The sequence below is a fragment of the Anser anser genome (assembly GCF_964211835.1).
Source record: "Anser anser genome assembly, chromosome: 8".
Taxonomy (NCBI): Eukaryota; Metazoa; Chordata; class Aves; order Anseriformes; family Anatidae; genus Anser; species Anser anser.
The window spans coordinates 22,432,347-22,455,080 of record NC_139728.1 but is presented as its reverse complement, the minus strand read 5'-3'; the positions used below and the strand labels follow the sequence as shown (position 1 = coordinate 22,455,080).

Genomic DNA, 22,734 nt, shown 5'->3' with positions numbered 1-22,734 from the left:
GGTAAGCGATTGAACTTGAGAAGAATCCTTGATAGTTCTAAACTCGCTGCATAAGTAACTTTGCAAAGCAATGAAGCTTTCCCTTTAAATTAGTGAAAGGTATCTCAGAAAAAAATGTCACCAGAGCTTTTTCAATTATGTATTTGTCTATTGTTTAGTGAGCATCATGCATCAGGTTTGCTCATGTGATTTAACAAAGAATACTTGCACTGTTTTGAGGGTTTGGGATTTTTCTTTTGCTACACAACTGACAATTGTTTTCAGTGATTTGTTCCCTTCAATCCTTTTCTGCGGAGACTCCTTTTTTAATACAATCTTTCAGAGTGGATAGAAATTGCCTTCTCTTAATTTGGGAATATGAATACATTATAGCATCGGTGTGTGTATATGTTAATGGTTGCATATCCTATGAATGTTTTTATAGCATTTCTAGGGCACCTTTACTCACACAAACGAAGCTTTGTGGTTTATTCAGCATGAAATATTACACTAGCCTTTTGATTTTTGTTTGCTGTCATTGTAGCAATTTGAATTCACCTGAATGCTGAATATTGTAGAAATGACTTTAGAAAAGCGGAACTTTATCAAACACCAGTAGCCTAGTTTAAGTCAGCCAACTGACTGTTTCCTGTTGTAGTTTTCGATGGCAAGTGCAGAACATTGATGTTTGCTCTTAGATTGAACTAGGCAAAGGTTGTTTTTGTAAATGTTCATTTCCCAGCCATGATCCAAAAGCTTTAAATTCTTAGCTGGGAAGACTAGTAAAGACTGATGGAGCTATAAGTAATTGTGGGGGAGATCGTGCTGAAACTAAATACAGTGTAAGGAGATATTTTATAATAAATGTTAACCGCATGTGTAGGAACAGCAGTCAGACTAAAATCTGTGATCCTCCATTCACATAGATCTTCTGCTTCAAAGCCAGTAATAAATATTCAGGTTCCTTCAGGGGTTCTTGTTGGCTCTGTATTCCGTAGCTGAACTTCTGAGAGAGACTGGAAATACTTTTGGTACTTTGAATGCTAAAAGAGGACTTTTTTGCAGTTTATTTTTTGTCTGTACAGGGATCATACATCCAGCAGAGAATTGTACAGGTTCAAGGTTGCTTGTGTTTGCATGTTGGGAAGTTTGTGTTGCTGTACAGGTGTGGTCACTGGAGAATTTGAGTTTTTTGACTGTTACAAGAAGCATGGTGAAGTCTTCTGATGTCCAGGGAAGAACGCTTGGTTTTGTCCTGGGCAGTCCTGGATACTAAAGTTATTTCACTGCGGATAGTTCTCCTGTTTTAAGTATGCTTGGCCATCTAATTAGCAGTATTATCAGAAGATAATTCCAAAAACAGGAGCAAAATAATCTGTGTCACTCTAATTCTGTTGTGCGGGGCTACTTCACTGCTGTCATAATGATGGGCTTGCCTGTTGAAAGCTCCCCCCTCCAATAGCCAGGGAGATAGCATATAACAGGGAGAAAAGTAATTTGTTTTTGTCAGGGAACGCGCTCTGAGAAAACTGTTGAAGCTAGTCTAACCTCTGATTATCTTTGGGATAAGCAGAGAGCAAAGTTGAAGACAGAACTCAGGTCAACCAGGCCACAGTCTTGACCACCTTGAATCATGCTTTTAACCTCGTAGGAGTTGAGCGAGCTACTATTAGAAATTAATTGTCAGAGAAAAAATAATCTGATCTTATGAAATATTCAAAGCAATTAAGTCAATATCATTTGTATCTTAAGCATATGCCTGGGAAAGTTGCTCATGTGAGCAGTGGAAAAGGTGCATAATACCTTTTAAAAAAAGTTGTTTAATAGTGTATGAGCAAAGAAAAGTATGTGAATATAAAATGTATGAGATGTAATGCAAAATTAACGACCTTTTAGAGCTGAAACATTAAGCAGATGAGCATGGGTGTCTCCAAAAAATGTTTGAGATGGAAATCAGCCCTCCTGTTTTGGCTTACATACTGTGGCCTTCCCGGGCTGTTACTGAAAGCACCAAGCAATGGGTTTTGTGCTCCCCTATAACTCGAGATCCTTTCTGCAGAACTTCAGGCTACACAATTTTCCCATTTTTGCATTTGTGCAGCAAATTTCACCTACTAATCCCCACAGGGTTAAATGCCTTTTTGTGCTTCAGGGTTGTGAAGAACACTCATATATAATTCTTTTTTATAAAATACTAACTAGTATGGTAATGTACTCAGCTGGTAGTTCTGTTACCTATGATGGACATTACCCAGTACAATTCATGTTTTGTAGCACTTTGGATGCTATGGCTGTAAGGCACGTCGTCATGCTGGTGGGCTTGGACTCTGGAACATGACTGTGGTAAATCTTAGAGATCCTACTATATGGCTTTCCCAAAAGTGAGATTCAGAGCCGTATTTTTTTTTGTGTTTTATGACTTGATTGCTATTTTTCTTGATTGACATCTGTCTATAATTTTCAGGCCGTGAGGAAGAGTCCAGTGCAGAAATGTTTGATGGTGAGCAGTAGTCACTTTCCTCTTTTGGCCTTTGAACTAAGTTTGACAGAACTTGCTATCTAGAATAAACAATGCAAAGTAAGAACTGTAGAATGGGGTGAATGATGGATTTACTCGTAGGACTTCAGAAACAAAGGTTGAGAGACAAAGGTTACAGGCCACTTGACCAAAAAAAAGTCTATTTTGTCTGACATGAATATCTATTTTCATGTTAGGCTTTACCCATTATGTCTTATGGTTAAACTGGATGTTTGAAAATGAAGGAAGGTATCATGTACTTCTCAAGCAGTTAAAGCTTAGAAAGCATATTAGATGATCTACACCTACTGCCACGTAATCAAAGGTCATTATGTTTTAGCAGTAACTGGTATTTTGTCTAAAGCACGCTGGCGTGACGTACAATACAGGATTTGTTTTTCTTCAATTCTGAACTGAAGACCTCAAAAGCAATATCAATGATTCCAGTGCTTAGTGTTTAATCTCCCTGTTGTGAAGTCTCTTGGGCCTGTTAGTCTGACCAGTCATTGTTAGTGTTTCTTGGCTGGGCTGGAGTCTTTAGTACCTCTACCTTCCTCACTGTAAAAAAAATATGTGCGTTATCAAGTTATATTTTGACCCTTTTGATGTGTTACGTAGTCCAAATTTCTGTGTTTTTTTTTCCTGCCCTGAGATTAACCTTGCTTTTGCAATAGAGGTTTAAGTCTTTCCAACATCTTCTCCAACATCTTTTTCTTTTTAAAGTGGGCATAAAACTGAGTGCCCTAGTTTTGTTCTTAACAATGACATGTCCGAACTAGCCTTTTGCTTTGCCACACTCTTTACAACACGAACGCTTGTTATCGTAACACAAAACTTATGTTGTGTTTTTTGTTTTATGGGACTCCTACATACATCTTCATGTTGCTGCTCACTGGACATGGATCTCCTGCTCTGTACGTACAGCCTTCAGTCTTTGTTTCTAGTGAAATTTTTTATTTGGGTGTGTTGGTTTTTGCTCAGATGCGCCTGAGGCGTGACATGGCCTTCCCTACGTAGTGAAATAACGAGAACAGGACAATGCTACGAACTTAGGATTTGAATTTATCTCAGTGGTAGCTGTCATCAGTGAGCTGGAAGTGAACACAGCATTGAGTAACACGAGGCCTAGCTCAGTTCCTCTGGAAGCTCGGTAGAAACTTCCCCATTTCATGCTGCTTTGTTGTGCACGGCTGTAGCTTGAGCTATCACTCATATTTAACCTACTTACAGCAGCTTATGGCACAAAGTCGGATGTCTTGCAGAAGTCTGTGTGTTTATGTATATAGCTATTGTAAGACTTGTCATTTTATACAATGACTTTAATAAATTGGATCACCAAATTTTAAATTAACATCCTTTCCGAGCTCTATTTATTAGAACTACTGTAGTCTCCTTAGCTGAGCCATGATCAAGTACATGTGCTCTGTTCTTGGCAGATATTTTCAGCCTGTCCTTAAAACTTCCATTATAGGGGATTCTGGAACCTCCTTTGGTGTAGCCAGGCCATGTTTTTGTTATTATTTAATATTATTATTATTAAACTATCCTTTTATAGCTAGGACTTCCTAGTTTCAGTTGTTTCTACAGCTGGTCATGTCTGTTTGCTTCTTGGCTCTAAAAGCAACTCCTTACTGACAGAGGGTTCAGTTTTCCTGTGGCATTTAATGGTTTATCATGTCAACAGAGGCCTTCTTCCAAGACTAAAATGTCTGTGAATGTGTGGAAGGAAGAAGGGAGCTATTTGAGTAGTTTTATAAATGAGTCTGTGGAAAAGAGAACGCCAATTTAGATTAAAAGGAGAGGATGACTATTAAAAAAAAAAAAAGACATGAAGAAAGGGCAGAAAAAACGGGCAACAGAAGCTGAATTCATAACGAAGGTGCTGCCGGTTGGCTGTCAGCCCATGCTCAGACAAACTCTGTTGGAGAAGGGATTGGAAACGAGTGGCTCAGAGTCTGCAGGTAACACTCTCCAGAACCGGAGTCTTCATTAACTCAGGTTTTGACAGATTATCAGACATGCAATATATGAATTGTCAGCATGTTTTAAATCTAAATGCAGGTCTGTGTGTTATTGCCAGGCTCAGCAGGATGGCCAGGAATAGAGCTGGTACAGAGCTCCCTCCCATTGCTGGAGGGGGTCCCCTGCTGCAGGACAAGTCCCCAGCACGCTCCCAGGACCCATTGAGCTGCTCCCTGCTGCCTCTGTGTGCACCTGTTTGCTGCGTAAAAGGGATGTCAGGTCTTCAGGGCTGTCAAACCAATACCTTTCGGTAGCCCTGAATTCTTTTAAGGGGGGAAGTGAATTAAATGTCAGCATAAATCAAGGAGGTTCTGAGCATTCCAGCCACAGGAGTTTTTTTAGTCCTAACACACCCTGTTGGTTATTATTTCAGAACTTTCAACATAAACACTGGCAATGCAAAAAGGGTTATTTATTTGTTAATATACCAAGTGAAAGGTTGAATTTGGCTCTTAGTACAACTCTGGCTTTTACTTTTGAACAATTTTAGTGACTTTGAGGCTTTGCTACCAGACTTCAAGCCAAAGTTACATTCTTCAAGTTGGCATTAGTATCTCCAGGAACTTAACTGTGCAGAATGCTTTTTTATTTTTTATTCTATGTAGAGGGAGACAGGAAGAATTCTTATGTAGAGGAAGACAGGAAGTCTGTTGGTTTTCTTTATGGTAGCTGTTGTAAGTAAAGTATGAAGAAAGCTCATACAGATGATGGAAAGCAGGTCTCCCAGCTGCTTTTTCACTTCCTCTGTAGGTTTTTACCATCCCTCTGCCAAGGACTCCTGCTCTCCCAGCTCAACCAGTTGAAGGAGGTGTTATGTGCATGTCTTCATGGGAAACCGGAGTAGCTTAATCTACTTCTGGAAGTTTTTCAGTCCGGTGTGGCTTGTGATGCAACCATTCCTCTCTCGCTTCAATTAAATTAGTTCTTCAGATACCTGTGAGTTAGCATCTTCTGTTGCAGTAGTCTCTACTATCAGCTTTAAAGAGTGGTTTAAGCAGATGTCCATGAGGAATGACAGGCGAAGCTCTTTTTGGCCTGGGATATAGAGGGATGAAGAACTAGATGGCATGAAGTCTTTTCCAACCCTATGCTTTTGATTTCACAAATGCAAAGAAAAACATGAAGATGTACAGCATAGGAGGAAGGTCTAAATAGCAATATAAATGCCAAGCTTGACATAAGCCAAATATGCAGAGAGGAATTATGCCTAATAGACAAAAATTAGTTTCTAGGAAAAATTAAGTGCAATTATCTCCAGTATGTTGCTGATGACAAAAAGAAAACTTATTATGGCACTGCAAGTCTAGAGATGTATTACAAGTTCACATATGCACTGTGTTAACAGAGTTATGACTGTAGCAACACTAAACGTCATATAAATGGGTCTCTAAGACTTACTTTCTGTCATCTGTAGGAACTTTCTTCATGCTCTACTTAAAATGATTGCCACTTTGTATTAAGGATTGAAATAGTAACGCTGTCAATTTAAAAGTTAGAATATCTTTCTGGATTAATAGGCTGTAGAAACCCTGCAAGCTTGAATATGTATCTTGCACAGTTAATTTGTTGCCTAGGTTGGCTTTTTTTTTCTGAAACTGAATCATAAGGAAGCATTTCTGGTATTCAGGATAAAAATATTCTGAAGCGGCAGCATTGGCATAGAAGTCAGCTGATAATGTGAAATTTCACAAGATACCTCAAATCTATCTCATGCTTTGTCCTTTTTACTTCAGTTTCGAAGTTCTCTCATTTTCCAATACGCTGTTTTGAGCATTCAGTGTAAGGTTTGTACTAAGAAGGGATCCTCTTCAGTTGCCTCTGGAATTACCAGCCTGTTCGGAGCCCTGAGCCAAACGTAGGTGCTCTTCAAAAGCTGCGTAAAATACTAGAGGTGAGATCACACAGTATTCTTGATATTTGTGGGACCATTTGATAGGCTTAAAAGGTATTTTATTTTAGTTACCCTATAAAGTACTTGTAGGAAACTGCCTAGTTGTATGTAAATACTTTTTCAGCATCAGATATTTGAGTTTTCTTAAGCTGGGGAACTGTAGAACATGGTGCCAATACATCGGGTGAAAAGAATATAAACAGTGTCTAATAACTGGAAAAGTGGTTCAATTAATCATTTCAAGCTTAACCTAGTCAGTGTATAAAAATGTCATTACGGTGCATAAACAGTCTTATAATGAGAAAACAGATTTCTCAAACAATGCCTTTTTCTTATCCCTTTGTTTGAGGAAAAAGGCATAACAAGGCCCAATGGCTATTAGCTGTAATGAGAATTATGCCTATTCTGAAACGTTAAGTGGCTGTGGGAACAGTCTCGCCTAACCAGAATTGTCTGCTCTCTCCTGTTAGATTCGTTGGTGATGTTTGGAGCCATCCTCGTTTTTAAGAGTGTTCTTGATTAAGCATGGCCAAGAGTTGAGATGCTTACAGCTACCAACAGTCTATGGTCACCAAATTTGGAAGCTACTGGTCTAAACAAATCTTTTTAATATATTTTTCTTCCTCTAGATTGGTGTTGCTACATCAGGCAAAATGAGATTTTTCTGGGTCTGCTTATGCCATGTAGCGTCAGAAGTCCTTGTATATTGGAAAATGAGTACAGAAATAAGGAAACAAGTAGGAAACTCAGATCTAATCCTTGTGTTTGTAGGCATGAGGAGTATACCTTGTGAGTTTTGAGAAGTGACATCCATTTGAGCAGTACCTCACTCAGGTGTGGTGTTCCTCTTCTAAATTTCTTCCTTCATTCTGTCACAGTGAGTTAGAGACATTGCAGTTGCTGCCTCCCGCCCTGGGCGATGTGATACCTCTTAGTAAAACAGCAGATCTTGTCCACACATGCCTCGTGGTCTTGCTTCTTATTTCAGAAGGATTTAGATTTAAGCTAAAAAATCTTCCCCTTTTGATCAGTGGAGGAAACTCTTAGGATGACAGAAGCAAGATAAATGGGGCTTAAGGCCTCTTATGTGAAACTATAGTGTTAAAACACACCACTAATCGTTTGCTTGGGAATACAGTCACTATATTACGTGAACTGGCCAAGATGGCTAGAGTAACCTTGAAACCTCAAGCTCTTGAATTGTATCAGCTGGGTGCCTCTAATCATTCTCTTCCTACTCTGATATTTGTCAGGAGTAGGAAGAAGCACCATTCTGGAACTGAGATGAGGCATAAATACTGAGAAGGATTATTTGTCTCATGCTGTGTGAAGTATCAGCCTTTGGGAAACCTTTTAGCAACTGCCAAGATGTTTTGTGTGGTAACCACGCAGACAGTTGCCTTCCTCTTGCTAGTGATTTTTTGATTATTGAGCTGCCAAGATGCTGTCATCCCAGTCCTTCTCACTTAATTAGCCAATGCTTTTAGCACATAGGCAGGGTGAAGTAAATAGGCCTTACTCTGATGGATCACTAATGTATCACTTAAAAACCTCACCTGCATAATTATTCCCTAGGGATTACAAAAATGGGCAAAATACTCAAGAGCCTTCATCTCTGTTCAGGTGTGAGTATCATTAATTTTAGAATTTCCTGTCTCACTTGCAGGGCACTCATGCTCTTATGTTTGTTAAAATTGAGATTGCTTTGAAAGGCTAAAAACAGAGGGCTAGTTCATGTTTGACTTGTCTGACATAAACCTTGTTTTGATTGATTGATTCATCTATTTTATGACTAGAAGTCTTAAGATATATATATATATATATGTAACAATCATATATATGTTACAATAACATTTTAATAACCTCAAAGATGTCACTGGGTAGTAGACCTAATGTAAGCCTTGCCTTTTGTAGTGCTGTTGGAAAATTCTAAGAAATTTTTGAAAATATTATTTCTATAATACTCTTTCCTGCAGTCCTACTTGGCATCACTACAAGTAAGGTCTAAAATTGTACCAAGTGAAGCAAATTAACAAACGTGGGGGGAAAAGAGTTTGCATACACTACATTTCATCTTCCCTGCTTTGATCAGCCAACTTCTCTATTGAAGAAAAAAGTCTTTGAAAAATATAGCGGAATATCATAATTTCTCCAGCGCAGTTAAATGGTCTGTTTAGTTTTCTGTTCTGTATGGAGATGTGCTGGGTTGGCAGCTCTGGGATTTTCTGTTTTGCCAGCTGGCAAACATGCACGTTTGTGTAAGCTCATTCATTGCTGATACCAGGAGACAGGTGCTGATTTACTGTTCTTCAAATAACTGCGCTGGCCTGTGTCCAGCCTTAACATGGCTGAGCCTAGGGAACAGGCTGCATCCCCTAGACTGTTGTGACACACCTCTCTGAACGCTTATTTTCCTGGCATTGGGTGGGTGGTGGGGTGGAGTTAAACACTTCACAGGAGTGATGGATGTCGCTGTGTGTGATGGCGATCCATCTGTACTGTGTGTGTGAGCTGCTTCTGGCTGGGGCGTGGGCGCCTGCTGTTTGCTGCTCTTAGTGGACGAGGTCAGGGCGTGAGGAGAGGACAGAGCTGTGGAACATTGCTTTGAGTAGTCAGTATGGAGATATTGTTTTGTTAACTGATCCATGGCTGACAGTATGGATAACATAGTACCTTTCACATCAGCTGGCTTGATTTGAGTCCTGCAAATCCAGTTCCTGTGATTCTTAGCCATTGCTGACAATGAGGAGACACTTAAGAAATTGCCTGGAATATTTAATTAGTTTTTTTTTCCTTTTCTAAGAGAACTTAATGCTTGAGAAAAGCAGTTCCATGAAGGCTGAAGTAACAAGAAATTACTAAGAGCTCTAATTTTTTGGCTATGGCCTCAGAGTTGTAGCAATTTATAAAACCGTAAGTATCTTCAAGTAAGCAAAATGTAGCTCCTTTATACTCCGTCCTCTCTTATTTGTGGTCAAGTCCTAGTGCTGTGACTGATTATAGCAGCAATAGCTGCATGCAAGCAGGCTCTGCACAAATGTGAGACTGACCTCCTTACTCATGCATGAGTAACATTTATTTGACAGATTTATGAAGGAAGTGTAAGGAAGCTATTTCTGACCATAATAAAACTTTCTCTCAAGGTTCCCATGCAGATTTTTAAAACAAAATCAACAAATGCATTTGAATGGTGATGATGATATCCCTGGTACAGTGGGGGATTGCATGTTTGTTACCAAACTGTTAATATATCAGAAAATACTTAAGGTGCAGTTACATGCCAGGAGAACTTAACGTGAAGTGTTCTTGCTTAAAAATCATCTGCAGATCATGCAAATATCGTCACATTTTGCACAGGATAAAACCATAGTAACACAGGAAATATTTAATCATCAGTATTAAAAAAAGAAATAGGAGAATAAGGACACACAGATACAGTATCTCATTATGTATTATCTTTGGATGTTTGACATTTGCAGATGTCAGATTTCCCTGGCTCATAAATAGCTTTATCACCTCCATATTATAGACTTAAAGAGCTAAAGAGGGAATGTACGTATGGAATTTAAGTTGCATGCTCAGGGTTATTCAATGAGCTGACAAGGTAGCTGACGTTAAAAATGAAGAAGAATGAGCTCCTAGGTCTGCGCTTCTAACTCAGTATTTCTTTTTCTGACATTGACTTTGTACTTGGTATGGAACTACGTATGTGAACTACATAGTCAGGTTGTGGTATAGCTTAAAAAAAAATTAAAATTAAGGCTCTTCTGTTTTTTGTCCAGCAATTAAGCAATGGGTCCATGAATGAGCTTTGTTCTGGATTGCGAAGGGAATTTTATATGGTTACATTCTGCTGAACGGGCCACAAAATCAGTCAGTTTCTCCACCCTGGCTGTGCCTGTTTACATCTGATCTCAAACCGTGGAACAATAGTCCTCAGATTCATTTGTGCTTTCTCTCAAAATAAGACTGTGGTTTCTTTTTTTGCCTTTGATTTGCTTGAGATCAAGTTAGTGGCAGAGATACAGGCAGATTCCTATCAGCAAATGGTTTGTTTAAAATAAATGAACGCTGTATTCTGGGCCCTGGTTCTACATTACAGCGGGCAATGAAGTAAGACAAAATACAAAAGAAAAATGAAGGGGTTTTGGCACACACAAATGGATTTATAAAGTAACAGCTGTACTACTTACTAATTATAAGTTCACTTTTGTTTGGCAAAAAAATGGAGAACTCATTTGGCCGTAGGTGTGGAATATGCTGTAGTAATTGATCTTGTTACTCTGCTGAATCGGTGATGTTAGAAGTTACTGAAGTTACAGGATCTTTGTTTAATGACCAATTCCAAGCCTTTGTACTAAAGAGAAATGGTAAAAGCTGCAACCTTCTGTGTGTCTCATTTTTTTTTCTCATACTAAAAATGAATGTAGTTACAATTACCATCAGGCTTTTAAAATGTATTGATTTATTTTTTGTGTAGTTCCTCTCTATCTTCTGAACCTGTGCTAAACTCATGTAACACATGTCGACTAGTTTTGTTTGGCAAGGCTTTGTTACACTTGGCGTGTTTCTCTCTTGCTACAAGAAGTTAGTGTAGTGACATGCTATACCACTATGAAAGCAGCCACAACCCAGTCTTGGTCCCTAGCATCAACACAGCAGCTTAATGTTATCTAGACTGATGTATTTCTTTAAGCTTCTATCTGTCACTACAGATTTTTCTACTGATGTGAGACTTGACATGATATTGCCATCACTAACATGAGGATATGAGTGAGATCTGACCTGAAGAACAGGTTTATCTTCCCAATTAAAGGGAATTTTCCTCGATCAGAGTTTATGCATTTTTGTAATACATTCATCTCCAAGGTATGACTATATGTCCATGAGAAGGTGGTGACTTGATGGCTTGACTGTGGGTCTTGAATAAAATGCAGCTGACCCTAACTTTTTCAAGGTTCCTTCTGCTGGAATCAGCTTCCTAGCAAGGAGGTCAATTATTCTTGAGATAGGTCTTGCATGAGGGCCAAATGCTGGTCTGCTTCAGGACTGTTTCCCTGTCATTGAATGTCCTATGATGTATTCTCTTTTTAATAATAATTTTTATAGTCTCCTGCATCTCACCAGCTTTTTTGTGAACTTGGTCAATCACAGTTATACTGTATAGCATAGGAAGTGCAAATGACCTAAAAGGCTAACCAAGGTAATACCTTCATCTCCTGGCACTGCAAGAGAAAATGGAGGCAAATCAGGTGAAGACACTTAAAGACTGTTAGAGAAAAGAGAACAACTCGCATAGCTTTTTATATGTCTACACCACCTGCTATCATCTATCATTAATGTGAAGGTTGAGTGTGCAGGAAACATTTGAATTGGTGAACAGAAGGATGGTGAGTCAGTGTAAGTAATAAGAACGTGTGCAGGATTCTTGTGGGTAATACAACGAGCTCAAACAGGAAGCAAGCTCAGGGAATGTCATATATATGGACGAGAGAAGGTTACTGTAGTAAAATGGTTAGTAAAGTGGTACTTCAGACATGTGGCAAGAAAGGTGAAGATGAAATGGCCAGGTGAAGGTTAAGGTGTGTAACAGGATGTTTGAAAAATTGTTGTGGGTGATAGACTGGGGGAAGCAACCTGATTCTGGGTAATAGGCTGTGTAAGTAAAGGTCTGTAAATGTAATTAAGCGATGAGGCTGGATACCAGAGGAGAGGAGGGTAAGGAAAAACTGGAAAACAAATAAGTGCACTTTTGGAAAGTAACAGTGATAAAGTACTTCCAGACCAATGTTACATGGCTGAAAAATAATGAAAATACAGTGGAAAACTAAGGACAAACCTTAAAGTTGTATTGGCATATTTGTAACCTCAATATTGGGAAATGATCTTCAGAAACTCATTCTAAGGACAGCTGGAAGCGTACAGTTATTAGTAAATGTCACAAAAGCCTTGAGAAAGATGAAATCAGTCTTTCCCACAGCTTCAGCACAGGCAAAGAGTGGAAGTAATATAAACGTTTGGATTTTAAGAAAGCTCTGGTATACCTATTAGCTAATAAACAGTTATTTAAGTGATATTTAGGGTTTATTAATAACAAAGAACCTTGTAGCAAGCAGAAAATTAAAAATCCCAACTTTTGCAGGATAATTCCCTGTGTGAACTGGGTAGAACATCTACATAGTGACTAATTCCTTTGAATGTGAGCCCTGCTCAGTCACTGTTATGATTCTTTCAAGTATGTTCCCGTTTCTCTACCTGGAGCTGTGACTTCCTCTACCTACCTCATTTCTTCAGAGGAAGATAAGAAGGTCCAAGACTAGAACGTGGTTTGAAGACGGAGAGACCAGGCAGGCCATGCAGCTAGCTGTAGCCGGGTCCAAGTACTTACAAAACACTTTGATCCTCGGAGAATCAGAGTGCAAAGGGACACTTTAACTGCCTGACAGCAATAAAAGAGGGAGGCAATATCTGGTTACTGTGACCTCTGAGATGGAGGCATATAGGTAAGCAGGCTGGAGTCAGAACAGGGTGCAGAGCAACATGGGAAGGCAGCTGTAGGATTGTTAGAATATTTCCAAGCACAGACACGATCATCCAGACATCACTGAAAGGTTACTTGATCTTATATGCAAGGAACTCTAATTAATAATAATGTCAACAGCTTTGACAGTTTTACAGCAAACCGCTAGGGATCCCTGCTTATGTTGAGGGTACAGACACGCACTGAGGCAAAATGCCCTATAAACAAATACTAAATTTGATCGGTAACACTTCTAAAATCTTTACGAGTTTCCCTTCTGGAGCTGTCTTGTGGGTGAAATACCATTTCCATGCTTTCATGCACACAAAAGAGGCCTGACAGGAGATAAAAGATTAAAGATTGTTTGGTGAGGTTTTGGCAAGGAATGCCAATAGAGACCCAAATTTTGTCTAGAGTATGACTGACAGGTAAGTAGGTGCACGGGGTAGCGTACCTGACAGCTGCTGTAAAGAAGGGCTGACAGCTCAGATGATCTGGAGCGTGTCCTTAGAGGTAGGACCTGCCTGTTTCTCTTGGCAGTCCGTTCGTGCTGTGCAAATGCTGTTTGCCAGCTCTGCTTCAGAACAGAGAACACAATTATCCTCATGTGTATTCTAAGTGACTAATAGTGTGTTCCATGATGTATAAACTGTCATCTGATTTTTATTCACTGTATTGGGAATTGACCTCTTGAGAAGAAGCCTTTCTGCCTTCAGCTCTGCTTTTCCCTCCTAACTCAAATGGTAGCTAGTGTGAGAGGGCGAGTCCCTGCTCTCCCACGTTCAGCACAGTGTAGGGTGCCTCTCAGAAATCTGTTAACATGCTCAGATGCTAGTAATCTGAGCTATTCTGAGCGTGGTCAAATTGATTTTACAAAAAGAACATTCCTCCAAGCTCACTACAGAACCCAGTTCAGTCTATCAAGACTGAAAAGACTTCAGGAATATCCTTCTGAAGTGAAGGATGAAAAATGTCCTTTGCAAAAACTGCTCGGTTTTCTCTGGGCAAGGCATTAGTGCTGCGGACAGCCGGTCCTTTGAGAAGCAATTGCTGACCACTTCCTTTTGCCTGTCAGACCTGAAAATCCAGGAAGCACGCAGGACAGTGCTCCAAAAACTTACCCATCCCCTTTTCTGAGGTTTCCCTAGCTCAAGAAGAGGCCAAACCAAGGAAAAGGCAAAGAACAAGGAAGAAGGTCCTGCTATAGGATAGGCTCTACTTTTACCTAAGAGCAGAGGCAAAAGGACTTGACGTTTTGGCAGGGAATGGAGTGAATTATAGAAATGGGCAAGAAATTAAGAGGTAGCTAGTGGAGTAAATGAGAAGGCAAATATTGTTCGAGACCACACTCCGTCCAAGTTCCTGCTCACCTTCTACCTCTATTCATTCCTTGTTGGCAGACCCTGAAGCTTCTGTGTTAGTGGAAAGCTGATTTCTGAAGGAGTCCTGTTCCGAGTAGCTCCCTGCCCATAGGAGTTAAGCTCCTTCAAATTCCTTCCCATTCACTGCAAACCCAAATTGCTCTACCACAACACTCAGGATTCCTCACCCTCCTCCCAGAGGAAGTGTTCCTTGAGCTGATAGAGCTGTTATGTATAGATTGAAAGCTTTTAAATTGTCCTTATTCTAATTTGTTTGCATCGATAGAACAAATCTTCCTTTCTTAAGTCCGTGCAAGCTTTTTTTTTCATTTTTGTTCCCCAGCCAAAGCATTACAGCTAATAAAACTAAAGTATAACTAAAATAGGTATTTAAAAATGTCTGCATAAAGAAGTTGACCTCTCCAGCTCAGCTTGTTCATTCAGACTGGCTCAGTATGCAAAAGCTGCATAAAATTAAAAATAAATGAAAGCACACAATAGACACAAGAAACCTGACCAGTAACACTAACCCGCATCAACTTAACATGCAATCATCCTGCTTAAAACTAACAAGAATGCCAAACAGGCAGGACAGGTTATGCACAGAAGAATTCTGGATTATCTTGTTATAACACACTAAAGCTGTAGTTCAACCAGGTTTTTTTTAAAGCCGGTATTGCCACTGAAAGGAAAAGCCCCATGCTCGTGAACTTGCTGCTGGTTTCTGCTCTTGGTGCTGGTTTCTACATCCTTTTCCCCCTCCTTTCTCTGATCCTTATTACCCTGGGATTACTGTGTGGCTGTGGGTGAGCCAGCTGAGAAGCTCGTGTGCATGGGCAGGGGAGAAGCAGGAGAAAAAGCCTGTGGGCTGTTTTTTAGCTTGCGCAGTCTTTGCTGTTTGCCTTTACGCTATCATGACAAGTTCTTTCTAATAGTAGCACATCTACATAACGTTCGCCTGTTTGCTGGTGACGAATAGGCTGGTTTGAGGGTACCAGGTTAGAAGTGGCTGCATTTATGCATTTCTGACTGGGGAAGCTGACTCTGAATGGTGTGCTGGTTCTGCACAGCTGCTAGAGAAACCTTTTTTGTGTTGGCACTCCGCAGCCACTACTGAACGTCCTAGACTAGGTGATACCATGTCCAGTAACATCTCTGCTTTGCAGTGCAGGTTGGTGTGAATGCCTTCTCTCCGCTGAGTGTATAATCTGGCTCGTGGTCCTAGTCAAGAAGTAAACCTTGACTGCCTCTGAAATCGGCCCTGTAGCTGTATATAAGGCAGGGCCTCCACATTCTATGAGCAGTGAAGCTAGACACTGCTATGGGAAAAGAAGGATATGGACGGGAAGGAGGTGAGATTCATAGGACTTGGAGTAGGGAACTTTCTTTCCCTGAGCAAGTAAATGGCTTCCTTCACATGTACTATGATGATGAGGTGCTGCCTTATAAAGGCAATGTCCAATTTCCTGTTGCTAGGATACGTTCTTAACATTTTTTGCTTGTATCTTGCAGGTAAGACACAGAACTTCAGACCAGGTCATGGCTTTGAAGATGAACACACTGAACAGCAACAGAGCAAACATGCTGAAAGAGGTTCAACTTATGAATAGACTCTCACATCCCAACATCTTAAGGTATACTGCTTTTTCTGAATTGTGTGGAGATAGGTTGTCTTTAGCAGAGCTTTTCTATTTCCATTTTTTTTGTATATCTGTATCTATGAATGTGTTAGGAACAGTTTCTAACAGCTGCTATCCTAATGGGAGAAGTGGAGTAGGAAGAAGAGAGAAAGAAAAGACTCGAGCAAACAGAAAATTCACGTGATTTTGGTATCTTGAGTTTACTAGTGATAAGTAACTTCAGAGAAAAACAAGTTTCCACATTATTTTCTGATGAAACAGTACAATGATATGAAGAGTGAAATGGACTTCTCTTCATGAACTTAAATGATTGCAAATTTATCACCATTCACATGGTTTGTGGTTACGTTGATAGTCCAGGCAGTACAGCTTTCTGAAAACTTTTGGAGACACAGTGAACTTCAATTTCTTCTTTTTTACAAGACTGTTAAATAGTACAGATATAGTACTGATTCCTAAAACATCTTTATAATTAGCTTCTCTGATCCTTGAAATTTTGGCTCAGTCTTCATCAACTGATGTGTAATAACTTGTTTCCTTCCTTCAGTATTTATGAGTCTGTTCTGTTTTTTCTAAAAACAAACAAAAAACCCTGAGAAGGTAGAGAATTTTTACTCATAGTAAAACTGTAGTGATTTTACTGGTCACAGTATATAGTGATCTGAGTGTTGTAGTAATCTGCCTCTAATCAGAAATTTCTCTGTTTTTTCTGCTCCAAAGTGAGATGAGTTCTCAGCAACTATCCTTGCTCTTCTATTTATTTTTTTTAATGATGTGAGATAACTGGAATTTTAGTTTTCAGGTTCTTTACTTTTCTTATATCTATCCACCACTCCTTTTCTCTCAGAACCCTTAGATACACGATGTATAATCCTGGTGGGCTGATACAAGTGTTCTTTAGTAAGCTTTGTGGAAAGAACTTCATTGGATTGGCATTGTCAGAATCATAAATTCAGTACATTTCAAAGTTGCTTTATCAACTTAGTGGTTTGTAGATCTTTATTTAAAAAAACAAAACAAAACAACACTTTACTACTCTATTCAAAATAAAATATTTAATTTAATTTAGGCTGGGATGAAGGAAGGTAGGAAAGGGATGGTTTAACAGGCAAAAGCGCATTCACTTGCAGCTTAACTTAGCCCTGTCCCCCTTGAATGGAGTTACACAGGTGTTGCTGAGAACAAGAGTTAAGAGTACTCAGTTCTGAGTAATTGTTGAAATTTAAAGGCCTTATGTCTAAGAGATCATATTGATGATATACTGGTGTCTTCTGGCCTCAGAGTCTCTGAATAATTTGAAATCAGTGGTGTTGCACAGATGGTCCTGAAGAAAGACCACTAATGTATCGATTTATGGGTGAAGCTGAAAAGGAATTCTATTTGATCTCTCAGTTATTACACAGGATTATCTGTGTTCAACTAAGCAGTTGTGAGTGAATGCATAAGAAATAAATGTCATATGTTGAAAGGTATGTCTTATTGTGGCATAACTGTTTTGAAGCATAAACAGCACTTGCTTTGTGAATTGCCTGATAAGAGGCTTCTTCAAGGAGAGTTGATTCTCAAGTATTTAAAAAAAAAATTGTCTAATGTAAGTATGCTCCTTGCAGGCAGCAAGGACATTGCTACAGAAAAATGCAAATGAGAACTTAGTTTTATTCTTCTATTGAATAATAATAATACACAGTAAAAACCTTCCTCTATCACATAACTTGGTGTTTTCTGTTTTTAGTTATGTTTCACTTTATTTTTTGGTTTAAAATCACTCGCTGTAGTATTTCCAGTCCCTTCATGTTAGTTGACAGTTTCTCCCTTTCTAAATATTATCTGCCTCTGTATGCGTGTGCATATGTGTGTATGTATGTACATCTGTGTGTATGTTTCAGGAACCTGTAAATTATTGGTGCTTCTTCTAGTTTTATAAAAAATAGCTTAGGACCCATTTCCCACCTTAAAAACATTAAAAATATTTCATAATCATGTACTTGCATAGTAAAGTGCTGAAAGCTAAAACCATGGTGTTATCAAGTAAGAGCAGTATAGTACTGCTAAGAGGTCACTGGGAAAATGGTCTGTAACGGCATGTTTCTTTATTATTTTTAGAAATTATAAACTTGTGTTAGTTTTAAAGGGAATGATCCTCTTCCAAGAAGTTCTAATGCATAAATTCCACTTTCTACTGGATCTCCTCCACTTGCATTGAGTGTGATCTCTGATTTTATGTAATATTTACTTGGGAGCTTCTTCATCTTCTCTAAGCTCTAGGACTACTTACTGCTAACTTACGCTGTGAACAAGTTACTTTCCATCAGTTCTGCTGCTCTTTGCCAGTCAGGGTACTGGTGGATTCTTAGACTGAAATGTTTAGGTCACATTGAGCAATGGTTCACTCCAGCAGGCCAGAGAGCTGTGAGACTCTCTCCCACCAAATGTCTTGTCAGATTATGAAAGGGGATAGATACTGGCTTTATGGTATATAAAATCTGCTTTCAGCCTATTTCAACACGCGTGGTTCAGTCAGTTAATATTTTAGAAAGTAAGTGTCAGATTTGGCAATGATTTGTTTATTTTGGTGTACTGAAACCTTCCTTAAACTGGGTGGGGTTATGTTTTTGAACATCCTGATGGTTTACTACCTTAAAATCTGTAAACGAATCTGTCTTTGACATAGAATTCTTCTCTGCTTTATAAGAGCAAAGTGATATGGCATAGAGAAAAGATTCCTCGTTCTAGTGTTATTTGGTAGCCAAGGATCATTATTATCCATTGTGTAATAAAAATAAAATAAAAATCCCCTTTGGCAGTGCTCCATAATGCATTGCAAACTTTTACTAGCTATCCATTCCAACGTGCCTGCAATTAATTTCAAGCTGTTACTGCAAAGATTCTTGTGTTTTTGCCATTAATTGCACTGAAGTGAATAATTAATACTGCTGATTATTTGAGACTGCTTTTGCTTCTGTGCTGTCTATATCATCCCATTTTCACAGTTCCAGATGCCTTTTGAGCTTTTTCGTTTTCCCAGCCTACAAGCACCAGTCTGGCATCTGAATTAGTCTGACTTTTTTCCATTCCTTAGCACTACGGAGACTGGCTAGAGGTAGGATTGTGTTTTACCTTAGTGACCTAGACACTTCTGTACTTCTTTAGGAGGCAGAGTTATGTCAAGGTATTCCAGCTCCTCTGCTTCTAATACTTGATGAAATATTGGTCTGGTTATTTAAGCTTTAAAAATAACTTGTGTTGCTTGGCACAGAGTTGGAAGGCTAACTTTCAGTATTGCCACTCTCATTTCAATGCTTTTGTGCTCAAATTCTACATTTGGCCAGCCATTCTTCTTCTTCATCCAGTCGTGTTCTTCAGAAGACAGTGAAGAGCTTAGTTTTCACTTCCAAGTTCCTGTAAGTGTATCATCCCTGTGGTTGCATCACAAAGGTTCTTGTGGTCAAATATATATATAGAGAGAGAGTAAATCTGTTAAAAAAATTCTTGATGCAAAGTACATTAGAAAAAGGGAGAAACTAGCCTCCGCTAACGGGTTTATTTTGGCAAAAATGAAACCTCTTTGTGAAGGATGTTTTGGAATAGAAGCTCTCGCAGCTGCACTGAATGGTAAAAAGTAAGGGGATTTGGAGGTTTTCTGGTCTCCCTCTCTGCTTCCTATTTCTATTAGTAGATGCGATTACAGAGGGAGAGTAGATGTTAACTGTAGTATTGTATTTCTTATTCAGTCATCGTCTTGGCGATCAGAAACTAAGTAAGAAAGAGCTGCTTTTCTTGTTCTTTGTTTCCCCCAGGGATCAAATTAAGGACATTTTAGGAGTGGATGGAGCAAAAGCAGACTAGTGGTGTTCATGGGGTGCTCTGAACTGTTTCTACTGTCAGCCCCATCTTGCATCATCTCCTTTCTCCATCTCATTCCTGCATGCAAGCTGGAGGACTAAAAAGCTTTTTTGTCTCTGCTCAGCACCTCTCCTTCCCCTGGGTGTGGGGATGTGCTGCTTTCTGGCAGCCTGGCTTATCACATCTTACCTCAAAACAGATGGTAAGAGCAGGAATGGAAGAGTGAGCTGGAGTTCTGGTTTTACACCATGTGATGTTTACTATAGCCACGTTAATATGGAGCGGCTGATGCATGATAGGGCTGTAATAGCTGGGGGTAGGGGAACCAGAGCATTTCTTCACTTCCTTATTCGTTTGTGTCCCACTTAGAGTGCAATGCTGTACAAGGCTTGAGTTAGATTTGCTACCAAGGCTGATGTATGTAAAAGCTTTTCAGCACATTGCTGCTTCTCTGAATGCTGGTGCTGCTCCGTGGTCATGAGTTTTTAGCTAAACCAAAAGAAGAAAAGAGGGCTGGAAAGGACTCCAGAAATCTGCCCTTGTCTCCTAGGCTTCAGACTGGGAGACCTGATACCTTTTCATTCTGATACTAATACCTTTACATTCTGATAATGTCTTACAGGTGTGTTTTCCTCTTCAGAAACGAAGTGGTGTGCTAACAGATTCTCTGTCCCCTGTGCTGTCTCTTAAATTAGCGTATCTTCAGCTTTGAGATAGAATTTCAGTTTTTAATATCACTACTGTTTTCCTGAAAAAATGCTTCTTTATTTAAGCTGTACCGTAGGGACCTCATTTAAAACAGTCTGTATGCAGAAAGCCTTAGCTCATGGCTAAAGTGCTCTCGTGGGAGCACTTGGAGATATTGCTGCGTTTGGCAGTGAGCGTGCAGGCAGATTGACTCATTGATTAAATCTACTTTCTGTGCACGCACGCAAACAAAACAAAATAAGAAGGTAGTGCGCATATTATGCGGACTTCCTTCAAGGAGAATTTTCTGTTAGCTACTTTCAGACAGATCTAGCACCCTGGGAAAACAATACCCTTTTCTGATGCAATTTCCCCCTGTCAAACCCTCCTTTTTGTGAAATTGTGATTGACTTTGTTCCAGTAGGTAGAAGAATGGCTTTTGTCTTTTAGCATCATTTGTCTTGTATCAGACAGCAGTGTAACAGAAAGGAAAAAATATTTTTACTTTTCTCTATGTGATGCAGGTATCACAAAAGAGTGTTTTAGAAATGCTGTACACAACAGAAGAGAACCTTTGTTGTGTGTAATAGAATAAACAGAGAGCCTGTGTTGTGTGTAATAGATGAAACGCCTTACCTCTGTCTTAAATCAAAACGCAAGTGTAGAAAACTTGAAATATATTTGCTGACTAAAATGGTGCATAAAACATTAAGGAAGGTTTTAATACATAATTAATATTCTTACTTACTCTTCCTTCTTCATCAATAGTATAGTGAAGGAAGCATCTGTCTCTTGACCTTGTTTCTCTCTATATTACGATTACATATTATGATTTTGTATGAGAGACTTTTGCATTGGTGTGTTTGGTTTGTTTCTTATTTTTAATGTTATCCTGAACCCCCTGAATTCTTTCATCTAAGCATCAGTGGTTTTCGGAGGGCATCAGTTTATTATGTTGGACTCTCACTGATCTAGGTTTATCCACAGAGCAGGTACATGTCTCGGTGAAGTTCTTTTAATGGAAAGCACGTGTTTGACGTCTAGATGTCCATAACGGCTGTTTAATCTGGATATTAGTTTTATTTGATTTCCCAAGGAGGCAAAGGTTGGACACAGGCTACAGTTTTTTGTCTCCCCCATCTGTCTAGAATTTTCTCCCCTGCAGCCTGACTGAGTGGGAAGCCCTTCAGGTAACTGCCCTAACAGACTGAAAAATGTCCAGGACACTGCTTTGTTCCTCCTGTCTAGGAGGACAGGTACTGCAGATTGAGGAATAGCCTTGCTTTCAGAAGCAGAGCTTTCCAACGTGGGAACATCACTGACACTTGTTAGAAAGCTTTTCGTGGTGGAAATGTTCTGCACTGTACTTAGGGTGGACTCGAATAGCATCCTTCATGTATTTGCAGCTTCTGGGGGAACTTTTCCAACTGCTAGTTATGACTTTGGAAGTGATTCAGCTTCTCTGATAAGGCCAGATGTTCTGTCTTGAAAATAAGCTTCCTTATATCTGCAAGTGATCTCCTCTTCTGCGGATAGCTGGCTCATTGAAGCTGCTTCCAGCTAGAAATGTTTATAGGAAGTGTAACCCTTGGCCGACAAGACAGCATGCTGAAGTTCACCTACAAGCACATTTTGGCTCTGGAGACAGTGCGTCTAGCCAACAGGAATAATCTCAGCTGCACCGGGCCAGCATGTCAGCTTCCTACCCGCAGAACTTGGAATCTCACCTGGGACGAGCTCAGAAATGGGAATCTTATGTTCAATCTTACTTGGTAATTGTATTTCCTGGTAGCTGCTGCGTATATTACCTTTTAGTGAAAAAGCTTTCCAATAGTATTTTGTAGCAGTACTTGGCGTAACCAGGAGGCTTATTATTGCTTGATAGGGCAGTTAAGAAGAAGTTTTCCAGGAATTTGGATCACTAGAGGTCTGTTCTATCAATCTCTTTTCCAGAGTAGGAAAACTGAGATTCTCGACACAGTGTTTTAATGGTTTCAGTATGTTGCTGTAAACTCATTAATTCTGTCTTTATCAGCGTATCTGGTTTCTCTTTTCCTGGCTAATAACTTCTAAAGATGTGGGTTTTATGAATATATCTCTGTCCTGCATTTTTCATGTGATCGTGATATTGAGCTTTGTTTTACTATCTGATGTAAAGTCAGAAATGTATGTCTGCTTCCCAGTAGAAAACCTAGATGTTTAAGTATTTGTGAACTCTTAGTAACTTGGGCCAATGTATCTTTTCTGCCTTAAGTGTAGGTTCACAAAGGTAA

The 22,734-nt window shown here is 39.4% G+C and overlaps 1 protein-coding gene across 2 annotated transcripts in view; it reads left to right on the top strand.

Annotated features, from left to right (window-relative positions):
- TESK2 (testis associated actin remodelling kinase 2) overlaps positions 1-22,734 on the top strand; it is a 77,276-nt gene that overhangs the window by 9,821 nt on the left and 44,721 nt on the right. For both annotated transcript variants that reach the window (XM_083846925.1, XM_083846926.1), the window contains exon 3: positions 15,804-15,925. In XM_083846925.1, the coding sequence (XP_083703051.1) occupies positions 15,804-15,925 (122 nt within the window). The remainder of the gene's footprint in view (positions 1-15,803; positions 15,926-22,734) is intronic.